At 43.2% G+C, this 18,211-nt stretch overlaps 2 protein-coding genes across 2 annotated transcripts; both read left to right on the top strand.

Moving 5' to 3' along the window:
• The first annotated feature begins 1,460 nt into the window (after positions 1–1,460).
• Positions 1,461–3,669, top strand: LOC103640216 (probable inactive purple acid phosphatase 24). The gene is made up of 9 exons (XM_008662846.2): positions 1,461–1,630; positions 1,829–1,922; positions 1,994–2,118; positions 2,224–2,410; positions 2,497–2,564; positions 2,728–2,821; positions 2,938–3,129; positions 3,322–3,402; positions 3,574–3,669. The coding sequence occupies exons 1-9, from the start codon at positions 1,461–1,463 to the stop codon at positions 3,661–3,663; spliced, it is 1,101 nt and encodes a 366-aa protein (XP_008661068.1). The 3' UTR covers positions 3,664–3,669.
• A 1,059-nt stretch (positions 3,670–4,728) lies between these two features.
• Positions 4,729–5,407, top strand: LOC103640215 (putative transcription elongation factor SPT5 homolog 1). The gene is made up of 3 exons (XM_008662845.4): positions 4,729–4,932; positions 5,026–5,181; positions 5,270–5,407. Exons 1-3 carry the CDS (start codon positions 4,759–4,761, stop codon positions 5,378–5,380), a joined length of 441 nt encoding a protein of 146 aa, XP_008661067.1. The 5' UTR covers positions 4,729–4,758; the 3' UTR covers positions 5,381–5,407.
• The last annotated feature ends 12,804 nt before the right edge of the window (positions 5,408–18,211 follow it).

Here is an 18,211-nt window from a genome sequence, read left to right as displayed (position 1 = left end):
TAAGACATTGTACAAGGGCAAAACTTTGTATGAAATTACTCCGTACTGGTTTACAATGATTACAGGGCATACTTGTAGTGTTTGAAGAGCAAGAGACAAAAGTCTACATTTTAGAAGTACAAAACTCTACATTCTAATAATCATATAATGCTCATGTACCTCAATAACTGCTTCAGTTAATCACATCTTTTAGTTTAGCACTATGCTATGATAGTTTACAAAGTACATTGTCAGCTTATTTTCCCCATAGGTTCTTTAATCATATCTATTGTGCTAGATTTACTCTGTCCCATTAGGAGACAAACAAGTTCATTCAATAGCATATGACACTTGTATGCTGGTAAAATGATTGAATATTTTGTTTGACACCTATTTTTTGAAGGATGTAAGCAATCTCATGCACCTGTTGTTGCTCGCAAGGTTCATCCCTCACAAGTACAAGATCAAAGACTCGAAAGCTTAGGTATGAACCCATAAAGCTGAATACATAATATGGGCACATAGTGATGTTTTTACTGGATTGCATTACCCACCCCCTGAGAGTACTATTGAAGAAAAGTAAACCAAGGATTTTTAAAGGCATATGTTGTTGGCAAAGAAAATGCTCCTAGAATTATGGTTTTGCAGGAGTGGTGGGGAGTTGACTATGAGATAAAGAATCATGCGATCAACATTTCCCAACATGGTGGAGGATACAGAGCACTCATTCCGGGGTATAATCTTGTCTTGTGTTGCCACCATTTATCACTTGAGCATATACAATGAATGTTTCTTAAGATGTCAATATTTTCTTATAATATAGTGACTTCCCAGTTTATGTTTCAGTTTTGTTTCTTGCTTAGTGACTAGAACAAAAAAAGCAAGTGTTTTATTGGTTTAATTAATCTAAACTGCACTGTTCAAGCAATAATTGAGTTTATTCCCGTCCCTCGTCGCTTGGTGGATCACCCCCAAGGAACCAGCCTAGCCAAAGACAGGTATGTGCATGATGTCATTCTTGGTAGCCTATCATCATCTTTGGCTCAGAGTGCTTCTATAGTTAAATGGATGTAGTGCAAGTTTTATTTTTATTTTCTGCTCCAGTTGTTTTCTATGCTACTTCCTTGGTATTAGTTCACCGTGCATAAGTGATCTGCAGCAAATGCCTTGACCCTCCTCCGACGCTCGCCCCGCTGTGGGACCTCCGCTGGCGAGCCCCTCACCGCCGAGGAACGTCCGCTGGCGAGCCGACCAGGTCCATCGTTTCTCTCTCAGAGTCCCAGTTCCGGCTGGCGCAGCGGCATACCAGATCTTGGCGAAGAGTATGCTTGGAGCACCTCTATCCCCTCCAAGCCTCCATGATGGAGGCCGGGGACTCGACAACCATGGCCTGATTCGCCACCCGCGTGACTGGGGATGATGACGCCCTTGAGTGCCCTTCCGTTGCCTCCTCATTCATCACGGTAAGCCTCCGCAACATCATGCTCGCGTCCCTCGCTCTCCAGCGGAGGTCCATGCCCCACTCACGGAGTTCAACCTCCTTCAACAGGCCACCAGATCGTAGCGATGAGGATGCCCTCTTCCCTGACCACCAGATCGCAGCGATGGAGCCGGATCCAGTCGCCGCTGGGGCATCCTCCTCGCCAGCCAGGTTGGCTCTACATCTGATTTATTCTTCGTCTTTTTTCCCTGCTGGCTTCCTGCTCTGCGAGAAGAAGCAAGTGACACAGGTGCATGCTTTTGCTTGTTGTCGCAGATGTCCTTGATGGCAAGCTTAAGCAATCGTCAAGTACAAAGACATCCTCCCATGCGAAATTCAATTTGCCTAATCCTAATCCCTTCTATATAGCCTCATAGATCGCAGTGATGGAGCCGGATCTGGTCGCTGCTGGGGCATCCTCCTCGCTGCCGCCTTCACCAGTGCCGGCCACGTCCCCGCCATGGCAAACGCGAGGTACTGTTTCTTAGTTCTTAGGCTAGGAGCAGGGTTTCTTTATTATTGGGGTGTATCCAGCTGGCGTGGTGTGCGTCTTCGCCTCAAATGACCTGGCGTTTGGTTGAATGGGATTTCTTCCTAAACCTCATAGCACCGGTCGCTTCTCGAGTTCCCTACATGACCGCTATTGGTAATCATGAAAGGTAATTGATACTTTTAAAATCTTATGTTTGCAGTGTAATCTGAACAGTTGAATTGCATTGTGAAATGCACCATCATTGACCATGAACTTGCATTGTCTTCCTCAGGGATTATGTCGAGTCTGGTTCTGTATATGTGACCCCAGATTTAGGTGGCGAATGTGGAGTTGCATATGAGTCATATTTCTGCATGCCAGCTATTAGTAAGGATAAGCCATGGTATTCAATTGAGCAAGGGAGCGTTCACTTTGTCGTGATGTCAACTGAGCATAAGTGGTCAGAGATGTCGGAGCAGGTATATAATCAATTGGAACTTTTCATGTATTGTTCAGACTTCAAAATATATGTATTGTTTCTCTGAAAAGTTTATTGTTTGAATAGTACAAATGGATGAATCAAGATTTGTCATCAGTCAATAGATCGAGGACACCGTGGATAATTTTCATTGGGTGAGTTTTGTTACATAAGTATGTTTTCAAGTAGCTTGTCTATGGACAGATCATGCGGACCGAACAAGAGTCCTTTCATTTTATACTTTGTTTCTCTTAAACCTGTAATATGTGCTATTCAGATCCAAGAAACATAATCACCATACTTCAATGAAAATTGCAGGCATAGACCGATGTACTCATCCCATGTCGGAATACCAGTTAATGTAGATCTAACATTTGTAGCCTCCGTTGAGCCACTCTTGCTCAAGCACCAGGTAAGAAATCACGCTTGGAACTGAAACTTAACTACCTCAGGCTGGTATGAAAAGAAATGACCAGCTGACCACAATACACTAACCATAGTAGCATGTTTTGGTTTTTGGTTGAGTAGGTGGATTTGGTTTTCTTTGGCCATGTACACAACTATGAGAGGACTTGTGTAGTATACAAGAATAGATGCAAAGGCAAGCCAAAGAAGGATGCAAGTGGAATTGATACTTATGACAACAACAAATATACTGCACCTGTTCATGCCACTGTTAGAGCTGGAGGATTTAGCTTGGACAAGTTCCCTAGGATTGTGGTAAGAACTATAGTAACAAGTCTTTTGTAGTCCAAAGCAAGTAGTGCTTGATCTTTAAGATGGTATACATGAGATTTCTTGTAATAATTATTCAATGAACATTCAGATTTGAGATATACTTTTAAGTTCATAACCTTAAATTGATATCCAATACTGTACATGCTCGTTAACAAAATCTTGCCTTGATATCAGTTGAACAAGTGGAGCTTATCAAGAGTTTCAGAATTCGGGTATGCCAGGGTGCATGCCACAAGAGGTGATATGCTGGTTCAGGTCAGTTTTTGTATTTCCTTTCCTTTTCGCAATATTTTCTCTCCTTTCACATGTTTGAATTAGTACTTTGGAGATTGATGTGGGGCATTGAATAACGAAAATTCTAGAAAATTCAGAAAGAGGGTCATTTGGGCATTTCACTCTGAACAATTGTTAATCTCTCTTCTTCAGTTTGTAAGCTCAAGTACGATGGAGGTTTTGGACCAATTTAGAATTGTGAAGCCTGATCCGGCAAGGAGGCTATGGAACAAGCCAGTTTAACCATAGTTGTAGTGCATGCAAAAGATGGAGCTGGAGCTACTTGCTTATATTATTGTTATGCTATATAAAAGATGGCGTTGAATTACACATTAGTGTGTTGTCTAAGTTCTATACTTATCTGTGTGGTGTATGGTTCTTTATGACATTTCCACATGATAGTTCTTTCTCCCTCTGTGAAGTATATTGATCCACAAGTGTCATTTTGTAGTTGTAGCTAACAGCCTAACAAGGGCTCCTGAACTTGAGTTATAACTAGGTGAGTGCCTGTGCGTTGCAACGGAACCGTATAATAACACGATAACTTATGTACATATGAAACCAGTAGTACTTACACATTAACTTTTTTCAGATTTTGAATCTCCGCTTCTTTAGCTTTGATTTGAAGATCTTTCTTTGTTCTGTCCTTTTTTAGCGCAGTGCATTAATTTTTCTGCAAACAAGATTACAGAGAATCATCACCTGCTGATCATACTGAGTTATCTAAAAACAATCCCCACTAACCAGTAAAAGAAAGAGTTGGTCAACAGCACCAGTTTTAGTAGTAGTAGATCAGACCTCATCTCAATTTAGATTCAAACAAGATCGGTAATAATTAACTCAAAGTGTTTTTCTTGAGTTTTGTTCCGAGTAATTTGAAGCATCTATTTCACTCGTGTCGTTACAAGTTTACCTACAACACAAGAGAAACACAGTTTTTGTTTGGTCTCTGACATTATTATTCTGAACCTTATGCCTGGAGCTATAACAGCATCGGGTTTGGCCTGTTGGGTTCTCGCTTTAGCATCATAGATGGATAAAATTCTACTGCACATTGTCGCTTATTGTTGATGGCATGATGAGCCCCAATTCACACGCCTGGCTAACTGCCCAATCTATTTGCATGCGAACGAATCTATTTACCTGTATTGTAGGCTACTTATTGAATAGTTTATGGTTGATCATCCTAACTATTGAGGATTGAACAAGATGTTGAAACTTCAGATGAAACAGATCACATTCCTAGATCTGTTTAGCCAACTTGTGCTTCCATCCTACTCTGTTCTGAAATAATGAACTTTTGATGAAATTGAGAAGTTTAAGAAGCCTGGTGATGACATGAATGGCGACATGGCTAGCTTGTCCACTCTGCTTGCAAACAGGAAAAAAGGACACTTTATGAAGGGTGATGCCGTCATTGTTATTAAAGGCGATTTGAAAAATCTAGAGGGTTGGGTTGAGAAAGTAGAGGATGAAACCGTTCACATCAGGCCAAAAATATCTGATCTCCCGGTAACTAACTGCAATTACAACTAATTAATATGAAATTTATGGTGGAGGAATGGCTTACAGTATTGTCTATTGTTAACGCATGTATAACTGCAGAAAACATTAGCCTTCAATGAAAAGGAGCTTTGCAAATATTTCAAGCCTGGTGACCATGTCAAGGTGATCTTAGGAGTTCAAGAAGGCGCTACTGGCATGGTTGTTAAAGTGGAAGGGCATGTCTTGATCATTTTGTCTGACACAACTAAAGAACATGTGAGTAATTGTTTTATCAAGATTATGTAGAAACATTTAAACTGATCTATCTAAAATATCCTTAACGTGCTCTTGTTGGATGACACAGATCCGTGTGTTTGTTGATCATGTCGTTGAAAGCTCTGAAATTACCACAGGAATCACCAGAATAGGTGATTATGAACTGCATGATCTTGTCCTACTCTGTTCTAAAATGTAGTAGCTGTTGTTAGATGAGCTATGCAAGATGTCTTTCCTTTAGCCAATCAGGTAAATCAGGAACCACTCAATCAGTTGACAGTTGGGTTCAGGATGTCCATATGCATGGGTCTACGACCATACAAGGCATTGGAGAATGAAGCAAACTACATTGGTATATTTAAGGCACACTCACACAACAAACTTCGGAGAATGAAAGCACTACAATACAGTTACGAAAACACGCCACTGACACGCTTAAACGTTTAAGACAACACAGAGCAACAAAACCCTTGTATAAAAAAGGCCAGCATCGAGCAAGAAACTACCAACGTGAAATTCTACTGCGAGACACTGGTCTGAAGTGGCAAAGCACTTTCAACCCCAGCTTCCTTCGCTTCTGCCGCGGATTTCTCTGCAACAGCCTTCGACATCCCAAACATCTGCGCAACAATTCATGGATAACAGAAGCCTTGAGCACCAAATGCATGACAACCATAGAAAGACCAAAGCGATAAAAGAAATTTCAGTGTAGTAGTGCAACTGACCTTCTGGATCGTCTTCTTAAAGCAGGTCTTGTGCTCGTCCATGGAGGCATGGACAAACTCATCGATGTGGTCTTTCAGATCTTCGAGGAAGGTAGCATTATTATTTAATAATGTATTATCTTTTTTCTTCCATACTATTCATGTGCTTATACTTATGAAGCATTACTAAGCAAAGAAGGGAGTAGGAGATGTGCAGAAACAATCATGCTAACCTTTGATAGTAGAATAGAGCACCTCTAAAATGCTTCAGTGGATCCAAGAATGGGAGAGCCTCTAATTGTCGACAAGCTGGGAAATTATCAACAAAAGTCCTACATACAGGCAAATTATAAGCGATGGAACAGATTCCACAGACAGTGAAGGACTTGAAGCGAATGATAATATTGTATGCACTCAATACTATGTGAAAATATAATGCCAGATTCGTTGACTTGAAAAATTGTAGACTGGTTAGTTAACCTTAAAACATTGTAAAAAGCAAGGAAGGACGCTATATATGAGATCGAGTACAACAAGAGCACATGCATAGACATATAACACAGTGAACTGGTGTACATTCATGCTAGCAGGCAAAAAAAACTTCATTTGGTTCCAGGTTAATATGAAGTTAGGATATTTGGAAAGCAAACTCTTTTTATAAGGATTAAATTAGTTGGCACTCTCATCTTGAAGTTACAGAATAACAGGAGCACCATTTTTTTTGTTAAGGCAACAACGTTAAGATATTTTCTCAAAACTGCTTTCTTTGTGGTTCTCTTTCTAAACTGGAGAGCTTTCTACAGTTGAGATTGTCTGACAACAGTATTCATTGAATGTTCTGTCTCTAGCTTTCTGTGCTGGCTGGTGATTTCCTTCTGTCTAGAGCATGTGTGGCCCTTGCAGCACTTGGGAACACAGAGGTAAATCGACATGTCTTATTCATTTGTTTTTAGCAACTTCGAGAATATGCAATATGTTTACTTTATTTGATCTTCTGAAGGGAAATTACAGTTGTTATATGCCATATCAGTTGCTTCTGTGGATGCCATTAGACTCATTTCATGGATCTCATTCATGCACTTGCTCTGGTCTTAAATTCCATTTCCTCGGTATTCAGTAGCATAACAAGCTTATCCTGTGCTATAATTCTACATCTAGATCTATCCTTGTGGTTACAGTGCCCATGTGCTCTTTTCTTGCAAGCTGTCTATATCATCACCGACTGGTTTCTACCTTGTCTATACAGGTGGTTTCTCTAATGGCAACTGCTGTAGAACATCTAGTTACTGGTGAAACTATGCAGATCTCAACAAGCAGTGGGTAGTGTGTGAAGGAGCAAACATTTATTGTCTGTTGCTTTTATCCGTATGGGCCTATGGGGTTTACATGATTAAATCTGTGGCATCAAAAGTATCCATATGGAAATCCTGGTTTGAAAAAGGTGATCTTTAACTATTATTCAACCCATATTGCAGGAAACAAGCGTGTTTTTAAGAGGACTGTCTCTGGCCTAGTTGGTGCTTTATTCAACATTATACTACACCTTCAGAGTCCATATTATACTGCTTGAGTATTTGCAGGGGCAAATCTGAAAAGACACACTTAAAAAAGGACAACCAGTATGAAGGGTGAGTATCTGTATAGTACAACATATCTGGCCAATTATTATTATTATTTGTTTCTTATATTCAAGGAAATTTGGTTGCAGCTATCAAAAAGGCCTAATTGTGGCCTTCAATTTGGAGAAGCAGGTAGCAGATAACTCACAAAAGGAAAGCAGGTTATTATTTTGATCACTGGTAAACTAATGTTTATGTTATCAGGTATCCATGGCCAATTAAATTTTGATGTGGTAGGTATGGTTACAAAGAAACCAAGTGCGTGGAACATGTTTTAATTATCTGACATCAAAACTAAAAAAACAAAGCAGTTACAGGGAGTTTGCTCACATATGGAGTCTCAAACTCTCTTAACAATTACCATGGTCCAAAGAAAAATGCACATCCATGAGTAGGCAGCAGCATAAATACAAGCAGAGGCAACACACACAAAAGAAAACGACAATGCAGTTGGTAGTAGTAATATAGATATGACTACCTACACTCTCTGCATAAATACAAGCAGAGGCTTCATTTCTACTACATCTAGTAAAAATGGTGAGGAAAACATTCGGTCCTAGGAAGCGTTCAACTCAATCTTACAGTTTCTGCACCTTGTGCTTGTCCGACTTCCAGAAGCTAGAAGAAATGATGCTCTGAGCACGAGCTGCATGTATGGAGGATTTCTGCATAGAGGAAAACATTAGGGAAGGGAGACGATCAGGAGCGAAAGCAAATCAACAAAATCTGATGCACGTGCCAGGTTTTGCTGGAACGCCACCCAGCAAAATCTGATGCACCCAACAAAATCTGATGCAAATCAATAAAAGAAAGTAGAATACCAAATTTGACAATTATAACTTTCTTTTATTTTCTGAGCATCTTTGAATTGGAAAATCTACCATCTTCCTTGTACACAACCTGCTCCTCCCTCCAAGGTCTCGCCTTTGTCTCTCTTCATGGCAAGAGTTTGCAGAGGAGCAAGACTGGTGCAGGCAGTGAAGGACATTAAGATGACGCTGGAGGAGCAGCTTGTGAACTCTAAATTGCATAAAAATGCTCCCTCTGAGCTCTACAAAGTCCATGCTAAACAATAGTGGAAGTTGTCTTAATTATTGGTGTGTGAAAGGGAATTAGGCTTACACCTAGTTCCCAAATAATTTTGGTGGTTGAATTGCCCAACACAAACAATCGGACTAACTAGTTTGCCCCAGTGTATAGAGTATACAGGTGTAAAGGTTCACATTCAGTCAATAAAAAGACCAAGTGTTGGATTCAACAAAGGAGCAATGAGGCAACCGAGGGCACCTCTGGCTGGAGGCACCGGACTGTCCGGTGTGCACCGGACAGTGTCCGGTGCGCCCAGAGGACACCAACTCAAACTCTTCGCCCTCGGGAATTCTCGGAAGCCGGCGCGCTATAATTCACCGGACTGTCCGGTGTGCACCGGACATGTCCGGTGCTCCAAGGAAGCGCGGTCTCCAGAACTCGCCAGCCTCGGGTTCGCGCGGCAGCCGCTCCGCTAAAATTCACCGGACTGTCCGGTGTGCACCGGACTGTCCGGTGTGCCAGCGAAGCAACGGCTCCCTGCGGCGCCAACGGCTCCCTGCGGTGCATTTAATGCGCGCGCAGCGCGCGCAGACGTCAGGCACGCCCATACCGGTGCACCGGACATCAAACAGTACATGTCCGGTGTGCACCGGACACCCAGGCGGGCCCACAAGTCAGAAGCTCCAACGGCTAGAATCCAACGGCAGTGATGACGTGGCAGGGGGCACCGGACTGTCCGGTGTGCACCGGACTGTCCGGTGCGCCATCGAACAGACAGCCTTCCAACGGCCACTTTTGGTGGTTGGGGCTATAAATACCCCAACCACCCCACCATTCATTGCATCCAAGTTTTCCCACTTCTCAACCACTTACAAGAGCTAGGCATTCAATTCTAGACACATTCAAAGAGATCAAATCCTCTCCAATTCCACACAAAACCCTAGTGACTAGTGAGAGTGATTTGCCGTGTTCATTTGAGCTCTTGCGCTTGGATTGCTTCTTTTCTTTCTCACTTGTTCTTGTGATCAAAACTCCATTGTAATCAAGGCAAGAGGCACCAATTGTGTGGTGGCCCTTGCGGGGAAGTTTTGTTCCCGGCTTTGATTTGAGAAGAGAAGCTCACTCGGTCCGAGGGACCGTTTGAGAGAGGGAAGGGTTGAAAGAGACCCGGCCTTTGTGGCCTCCTCAACGGGGAGTAGGTTTGAGAGAACCGAACCTCGGTAAAACAAATCCGTGTGTCACACTTCATTATTTGCTCGCGATTTGTGTTGCGCCCTCTCTCGCGGACTCGTTTATATTTCTAACGCTAACCCGGCTTGTAGTTGTGTTTATATTTGTAAATTTTAGTTTCGCCCTATTCACCCCCCCCCCCTCTAGGCGACTATCAATTGGTATCGGAGCCCGGTGCTTCATTAGAGCCTAACCGCTCGAAGTGATGTCGGGAGATCACGCCAAGAAGGAGATGGAGACCGGCGAAAAGCCCACTACAAGCCACGGGAGCACTTCATCGGAAGAGTCCCGCACCAAAAGGAGGGAGAAGAAGAAGAGCTCCTCCAACAAAGGGAAGGAGAAATATTCTTCTCACCACAAAGAGAAGAAGGAAAAATCTTCTTCCCACAAGCCACATCGGAAAGGCGACAAGCACAAGAGGATGAGGAAGGTGGTCTACTACGAGACCGACACTTCATCAACATCGACCTCCGACTCCGATGCGCCCTCCGTCACTTCTAAGCGCCAAGAGCGCAAGAAGTATAGTAAGATCCCCCTACGCTACCCTCGCATTTCCAAACATACACCTTTACTTTCCGTCCCATTAGGCAAACCACCAACTTTTGATGGTGAAGATTACGCTAGGTGGAGCGATTTAATGCGATTTCATCTAACCTCGCTCCACAAAAGTATATGGGATGTTGTTGAGTTTGGTGCACAGGTACCGTCGGTAGGGGATGAAAACTATGATGAGGATGAGGTGGCCCAAATCGAGCACTTCAACTCTCAAGCAACAACAATACTCCTAGCCTCTTTAAGTAGAGAGGAGTATAACAAAGTTCAAGGGTTGAAGAATGCAAAGGAGATTTGGGATTTACTCAAGACCGCGCATGAAGGTGATGAGCTCACCAAGATCACCAAGCGGGAAACGATTGAGGGGGAGCTCGGTCGGTTCCGGCTTCGCAAAGGGGAGGAGCCACAACACATGTACAATCGGCTCAAGACCTTGGTGAACCAAGCGCGCAACCTCGGGAGCGTAAAGTGGGATGACCACGAGGTGGTTAAGGTTATTCTAAGATCACTTATTTTCCTTAACCCTACTCAAGTTCAATTGATCCGTGGTAATCCTAGATATACCAAAATGACCCCCGAGGAAGTTATCGGGAATTTTGTGAGTTTTGAGTGCATGATCGAAGGCTCGAGGAAGATCAACGAGCTTGATGATGCCACCACATCCGAAGCTCAACCCGTTGCATTCAAGGCAACGGAGGAGAAGAAGGAGGAGTCTACACCAAGTCGACAACCAATAGACGCCTCCAAGCTCGACAATGAGGAAATGGCGCTCGTCATCAAGAGCTTCCGCCAAATCCTCAAGCAAAGGAGGGGGAAGGATTACAAGTCCCGCTCCAAGAAGGTTTGCTACAAGTGTGGTAAGCCCGGTCATTTTATTGCTAAATGTCCTATATCAAGTGACAGTGACCGAGGCGACGACAAGAAGGGGAGAAGAAAGGAGAAGAAGAGGTACTACAGGAAGAAGGGCGGCGATGCCCATGTTTGTCGCGAGTGGGACTCCGACGAGAGCTCAAGCGACTCCTCCGACGACGAGGACGCCGCCAACATCGCCGTCACCAAGGGACTCCTCTTCCCCAACGTCGGCCACAAGTGCCTCATGGCAAAGGACGGCAAAAAGAAGGTTAAATCTAAATCCTCCACTAAATATGAATCCTCTAGTGATGACAATGCTAGTGATGAGGAAGATAATTTGCGTTCCCTTTTTGCCAACCTTAACATAGCTCAAAAGGAAAAATTGAATGAATTGGTTAGTGCTATTCATGAAAAGGATGACCTTTTGGATTCCCAAGAGGATTGTCTAATTAAAGAAAACAAAAAACATGTTAAGGTTAAAAAGGCTTATGCTCTTGAAATTGAAAAATGTGAAAAGTTATCTAGTGAGCTAAGCACTTGCCGTGAGATGATTGACAACCTTAGGAATGAAAATGCTAGTTTAAATGCTAAGGTTGATTCACATGTTTGTAATGTTTCAATTCCCAATCCTAGAGATAATAATGATGATTTGCTTGCTAGGATTGAAGAATTAAACATTTCTCTTGCTAGCCTTAGATTAGATAATGAAAATTTGATTGCTAAGGCTAAAGATTTTGATGTTTGCAAAGTTACAATTGCCGATCTTAGAGATAAGAATGATATACTTCGTGCTAAGATTGTGGAACTTAATTCTTGCAAACCATCTACATCTACCATTGAGCATGTCACTATTTGTACTAGATGTAGAGATGTTGATATTAATGCTATTCATGATCATATGACTTTAATTAAACAACAAAATGATCATATAGCAAAACTAGATGCCAAAATTGCCGAGCACAACCTAGAGAATGAGAAATTTAAATTTGCTCGTAGCATGCTTTATAATGGGAGACGCCCTGGCATTAAGGATGGCATTGGCTTCCAAAGGGGAGACAATGTCAAAATTAGTGCCCCTCCTAAAAGATTGTCAAATTTTGTTAAGGGCAAGGCTCCCATGCCTCAGGATAACGAGGGTTACATTTTATACCCTGCCGGTTATCCCGAGGACAAAATTAGGAAAATTCATTCTAGGAAGTCTCACTCTGGCCCTAATCATGCTTTTATGTATAAGGGTGAGACATCTAGCTCTAGGCAACCAACCCGTGCCACGTTGCCTAGAAAGAAAACTCCTAATGCATCAAATGATCATGCCATTTCATTTAAAACTTTTGATGCATCTTATGTGCTTACTAGCAAATCCGGCAAGGTAGTTGCCAAATTTGTTGGGGGCAAACACAAGGGCTCCAAGACTTGTGTTTGGGTACCCAAAGTTCTTGTGTCTAATGCCAAAGGACCCAAAACCGTTTGGGTACCTAAAATCAAGAACTAAAATTGTTTTGTAGGTTTATGCATCCGGGGGCTCAAGTTGGATACTCGACAGCGGGTGCACAAACCACATGACCGGGGAGAAAAGGATGTTCTCCTCATATGAGAAAAACCAAGATCCCCAACGAGCTATCACATTCGGGGATGGAAATCAAGGTTTGGTCAAAGGACTTGGTAAAATTGCTATATCTCCTGACCATTCTATTTCCAATGTTTTTCTTGTTGATTCTTTAGATTACAACTTGCTTTCTGTTTCCCAATTATGTCAAATGGGCTACAACTGTCTTTTTACTGATACAGGTGTCACTGTCTTTAGAAGAAATGATGATTCAATAGCATTCAAGGGTGTGTTAGAGGGTCAGCTATACTTAGTAGATTTTGATAAAGCTGAACTTGACACATGCTTAATTGCTAAGACTAACATGGGTTGGCTCTGGCACCGCCGACTAGCCCATGTTGGGATGAAGAATCTTCATAAGCTTCTAAAGGGAGAGCACATTTTAGGATTAACAAATGTTCATTTTGAGAAAGACAGGATTTGTAGCGCATGTCAAGCGGGGAAGCAAGTTGGAGCCCATCATCCACACAAGAATATCATGACGACCGACAGGCCGCTTGAGCTACTCCACATGGATCTTTTCGGCCCGATTGCTTACATAAGCATCGGCGGGAGTAAGTATTGTCTTGTAATAGTGGATGATTATTCTCGCTTCACTTGGGTATTCTTTTTACAGGAAAAATCTCAAACCCAAGAGACCTTAAAGGGATTCTTGAGACGGGCTCAAAATGAGTTCGGCTTAAGGATCAAGAAAATAAGAAGCGACAACGGGACGGAGTTCAAGAACTCACAAATTGAAGGCTTCCTTGAGGAGGAGGGCATCAAGCATGAATTCTCTTCTCCCTACACACCTCAACAAAATGGTGTAGTGGAGAGGAAGAATCGAACTCTATTGGACATGGCAAGAACCATGCTTGATGAGTACAAGACACCGGACCGGTTTTGGGCCGAAGCAGTCAACACCGCCTGCTACGCCATCAACCGGTTATATCTTCACCGAATCCTCAAGAAGACATCCTATGAACTCCTAATCGGTAAAAAGCCCAACATTTCATACTTTAGAGTTTTTGGTAGCAAATGCTTTATTCTTATTAAAAGAGGTAGAAAATCTAAATTTGCTCCTAAAACTGTAGAAGGCTTTTTACTTGGTTATGACTCAAACACAAGGGCATATAGGGTCTTTAACAAGTCCACTGGACTAGTTGAAGTCTCATGTGACGTTGTGTTTGATGAAACTAACGGCTCTCAAGTAGAGCAAGTTGATCTTGATGAGATAGGTAATGAAGAGGCTCCATGCATCGCGCTAAGGAACATGTCCGTTGGGGATGTGTGTCCTAAGGAATCCGAAGAGCCTCCAAATGCACAAGATCAACCATCCTCCTCCACGCAAGCATCTCCACCGACTCAAAATGAGGATGAAGCTCAAGTTGATGAAGTAGAAGATCAAGCAAATGAGCCACCTCAAGATGACGGCAATGATCAAGGGGGAGATGAAAATAATCAAGAAAAGGAGGATGAGGAAGAACCAAGACCGCCACACCCAAGAGTCCACCAAGCAATACAACGAGATCACCCCGTCGACACCATCCTCGGCGACATTCATAAGGGGGTAACCACTCGATCTCGTGTTGCACATTTTTGTGAACATTACTCTTTTGTTTCCTCTATTGAGCCACACAGGGTAGAGGAAGCACTTCAAGATTCGGATTGGGTGATGGCAATGCAAGAGGAGCTCAACAATTTCACGAGGAACGAGGTATGGCATTTAGTTCCACGTCCTAACCAAAATGTTGTAGGAACCAAATGGGTCTTCCGCAACAAGCAAGATGAGCATGGTGTGGTGACAAGGAACAAAGCTCGACTCGTGGCCAAAGGGTATTCACAAGTCGAAGGTTTGGATTTCGGTGAAACCTATGCACCCGTAGCTAGGCTTGAGTCAATTCGCATATTATTGGCCTATGCTACTTACCATGGCTTTAAGCTCTATCAAATGGACGTGAAAAGTGCCTTCCTCAACGGACCAATCAAGGAAGAGGTCTATGTTGAGCAACCTCCCGGCTTTGAAGACAGTGAGTATCCTAACCATGTTTATAGGCTCTCTAAGGCGCTTTATGGGCTCAAGCAAGCCCCAAGAGCATGGTATGAATGTCTTAGAGATTTCCTTATTGCAAATGGCTTCAAAGTCGGCAAGGCCGATCCTACACTCTTTACTAAAACTCTTGAAAATGACTTGTTTGTATGCCAAATTTATGTTGATGATATTATATTTGGGTCTACTAACGAGTCTACATGTGAAGAGTTTAGTAGGATCATGACACAGAAATTCGAGATGTCGATGATGGGGGAGTTGAAGTATTTCTTAGGATTTCAAGTGAAGCAACTCCAAGAAGGCACCTTCATTAGCCAAACGAAGTACACTCAAGACATTCTTGCTAAGTTTGGGATGAAGGATGCCAAACCCATCAAGACACCCATGGGAACAAATGGGCATCTCGACCTCGACACGGGAGGTAAGTCCGTGGATCAAAAGGTATACCGGTCGATGATTGGTTCATTGCTTTATTTATGTGCATCTCGACCGGACATTATGCTTTCCGTCTGCATGTGTGCAAGATTCCAAGCCGACCCTAAGGAATCACACCTTACGGCCGTAAAACGAATCTTGAGATATTTGGCTTATACACCTAAGTTTGGGCTTTGGTACCCTCGGGGGTCCACTTTTGATTTGATTGGTTATTCGGATGCCGATTGGGCAGGGTGCAAAATTAATAGAAAGAGCACATCGGGGACTTGCCAGTTCTTGGGAAGATCCTTGGTGTCTTGGGCTTCAAAGAAGCAAAATTCAGTCGCTCTTTCCACCGCCGAAGCCGAGTACATTGCCGCAGGCCATTGTTGCGCGCAATTGCTTTGGATGAGGCAAACCCTGCGGGACTATGGTTACAAATTAACCAAAGTCCCTTTGCTATGTGATAATGAGAGTGCAATCAAAATGGCCGACAATCCCGTCGAGCACAGCCGCACTAAGCACATAGCCATTCGGTATCATTTTCTTAGGGATCACCAACAAAAGGGAGATATCGAGATTTCTTATATTAACACTAAAGATCAATTAGCCGATATCTTTACCAAGCCTCTTGATGAACAAACTTTTACCAAACTTAGGCATGAGCTCAATATTCTTGATTCTCGCAACTTCTTTTGCTAGATTGCGCACATAGCTCATTTATATACTTTTGATCATATCTCTTTTATATGCTATGACTAATGTGTTTTCAAGTCTATTTCAAACCAAGTCATAGGTGTATAGAAAGGGAATTGGAGTCTTCGGCGAAGACAAAAGGCTTCCACTCCGTAACTCATACTTCGCCATCACTCCAAGCAACTCTCTATTCTTTGGGGAGAAATGAGCATCAAAGAAAAGGACTTCTCCTTTGGTATAATCTTAACCCATTTATTTATGACCAAAGAGGAAGATAGCACTTCGAGGGCTCTAATGATTCCGTTTTTGGCGATTCATGCCAAAAAGGGGGAGAAATGAGCCCAAAGCAAAAGGACCGCACCACCACCAATTTCAAAAAAACTTAGTGCTTTCCAAAAGTATTTATCAATGGGTATCCTATTGTGTTCAAAAGGGGGAGAAAGTAGTATTTCAAAAATGGTATATCAAAACCCTCTTGAACACTAAGAGGTGGATCTCTTTTAGGGGGAGTTTTGTTTAGTCAAAGGAAAAGCATTTGAAACAGGGGGAGAAAATTTCAAATCTTAAAAATGCTTTTGCAAACTCTTATTCATTTACCTTTGACTATTTGCAAAAGATCTTTGAAATGGATTTACAAAAGGATTTGCAAAAACAAAACATGTGGTGCAAACGTGGTCCAAAATGCTAAATAAGAAAGAAACATTCCATGCATATCTTGTAAGTAGTTTTATTGGCTCAATTCCAAGCAACCTTTACACTTACATTATGCAAATTAGTTCAATTATGCACTTCTATATTTGCTTTGGTTTGTGTTGGCATCAATCACCAAAAAGGGGGAGATTGAAAGGGAATTAGGCTTACACCTAGTTCCCAAATAATTTTGGTGGTTGAATTGCCCAACACAAACAATCGGACTAACTAGTTTGCCCCAGTGTATAGAGTATACAGGTGTAAAGGTTCACATTCAGTCAATAAAAAGACCAAGTGTTGGATTCAACAAAGGAGCAATGAGGCAACCGAGGGCACCTCTGGCTGGAGGCACCGGACTGTCCGGTGTGCACCGGACAGTGTCCGGTGCGCCCAGAGGACACCAACTCAAACTCTTCGCCCTCGGGAATTCTCGGAAGCCGGCGCGCTATAATTCACCGGACTGTCCGGTGTGCACCGGACATGTCCGGTGCTCCAAGGAAGCGCGGTCTCCAGAACTCGCCAGCCTCGGGTTCGCGCGGCAGCCGCTCCGCTAAAATTCACCGGACTGTCCGGTGTGCACCGGACTGTCCGGTGTGCCAGCGAAGCAACGGCTCCCTGCGGCGCCAACGGCTCCCTGCGGTGCATTTAATGCGCGCGCAGCGCGCGCAGACGTCAGGCACGCCCATACCGGTGCACCGGACATCAAACAGTACATGTCCGGTGTGCACCGGACACCCAGGCGGGCCCACAAGTCAGAAGCTCCAACGGCTAGAATCCAACGGCAGTGATGACGTGGCAGGGGGCACCGGACTGTCCGGTGTGCACCGGACTGTCCGGTGCGCCATCGAACAGACAGCCTTCCAACGGCCACTTTTGGTGGTTGGGGCTATAAATACCCCAACCACCCCACCATTCATTGCATCCAAGTTTTCCCACTTCTCAACCACTTACAAGAGCTAGGCATTCAATTCTAGACACATTCAAAGAGATCAAATCCTCTCCAATTCCACACAAAACCCTAGTGACTAGTGAGAGTGATTTGCCGTGTTCATTTGAGCTCTTGCGCTTGGATTGCTTCTTTTCTTTCTCACTTGTTCTTGTGATCAAAACTCCATTATAATCAAGGCAAGAGGCACCAATTGTGTGGTGGCCCTTGCGGGGAAGTTTTGTTCCCGGCTTTGATTTGAGAAGAGAAGCTCACTCGGTCCGAGGGACCGTTTGAGAGAGGGAAGGGTTGAAAGAGACCCGGCCTTTGTGGCCTCCTCAACGGGGAGTAGGTTTGAGAGAACCGAACCTCGGTAAAACAAATCCGTGTGTCACACTTCATTATTTGCTCGCGATTTGTGTTGCGCCCTCTCTCGCGGACTCGTTTATATTTCTAACGCTAACCCGGCTTGTAGTTGTGTTTATATTTGTAAATTTCAGTTTCGCCCTATTCACCCCCCTCTAGGCGACTATCAGTGTGAGAGTTGGCGTATAAATGTGGAAATTTAACAATGCCTTTATGATCGATTCTTGGTGTGTGAAGGAGGTGTTATTTGACCTCTTACAGACTTTATCATGACATGAGGATCCATGGTTATATTATGCAATTTAGTTCCATTTCTTA

The sequence above is a fragment of the Zea mays genome, chromosome 9 (genome assembly GCF_902167145.1).
Source record: "Zea mays cultivar B73 chromosome 9, Zm-B73-REFERENCE-NAM-5.0, whole genome shotgun sequence".
NCBI lineage: Eukaryota > Viridiplantae > Streptophyta > Magnoliopsida > Poales > Poaceae > Zea > Zea mays.
This window is presented reverse-complemented; position numbering and strand designations above follow the sequence as displayed.

Bases quoted from the DNA above. Each gene is read 5' to 3' on its own strand.
- LOC103640215 (XM_008662845.4), top strand. From the start codon at position 4,759: ATGAATGGCGACATGGCTAGCTTGTCCACTCTGCTTGCAAACAGGAAA. The intron at 4,933-5,025 runs GTAACTAACTGC...GTATAACTGCAG, and splicing joins CAAAAATATCTGATCTCCCG to AAAACATTAGCCTTCAATGA. The intron at 5,182-5,269 runs GTGAGTAATTGT...TGGATGACACAG, and splicing joins CTGACACAACTAAAGAACAT to ATCCGTGTGTTTGTTGATCA.
- LOC103640216 (XM_008662846.2), top strand. From the start codon at position 1,461: ATGCTCGCGTCCCTCGCTCTCCAGCGGAGGTCCATGCCCCACTCACGG. The intron at 1,923-1,993 runs GCAAACGCGAGG...GGGTGTATCCAG, and splicing joins CCGGCCACGTCCCCGCCATG to CTGGCGTGGTGTGCGTCTTC. The intron at 2,411-2,496 runs GTATATAATCAA...TTGTTTGAATAG, and splicing joins GGTCAGAGATGTCGGAGCAG to TACAAATGGATGAATCAAGA.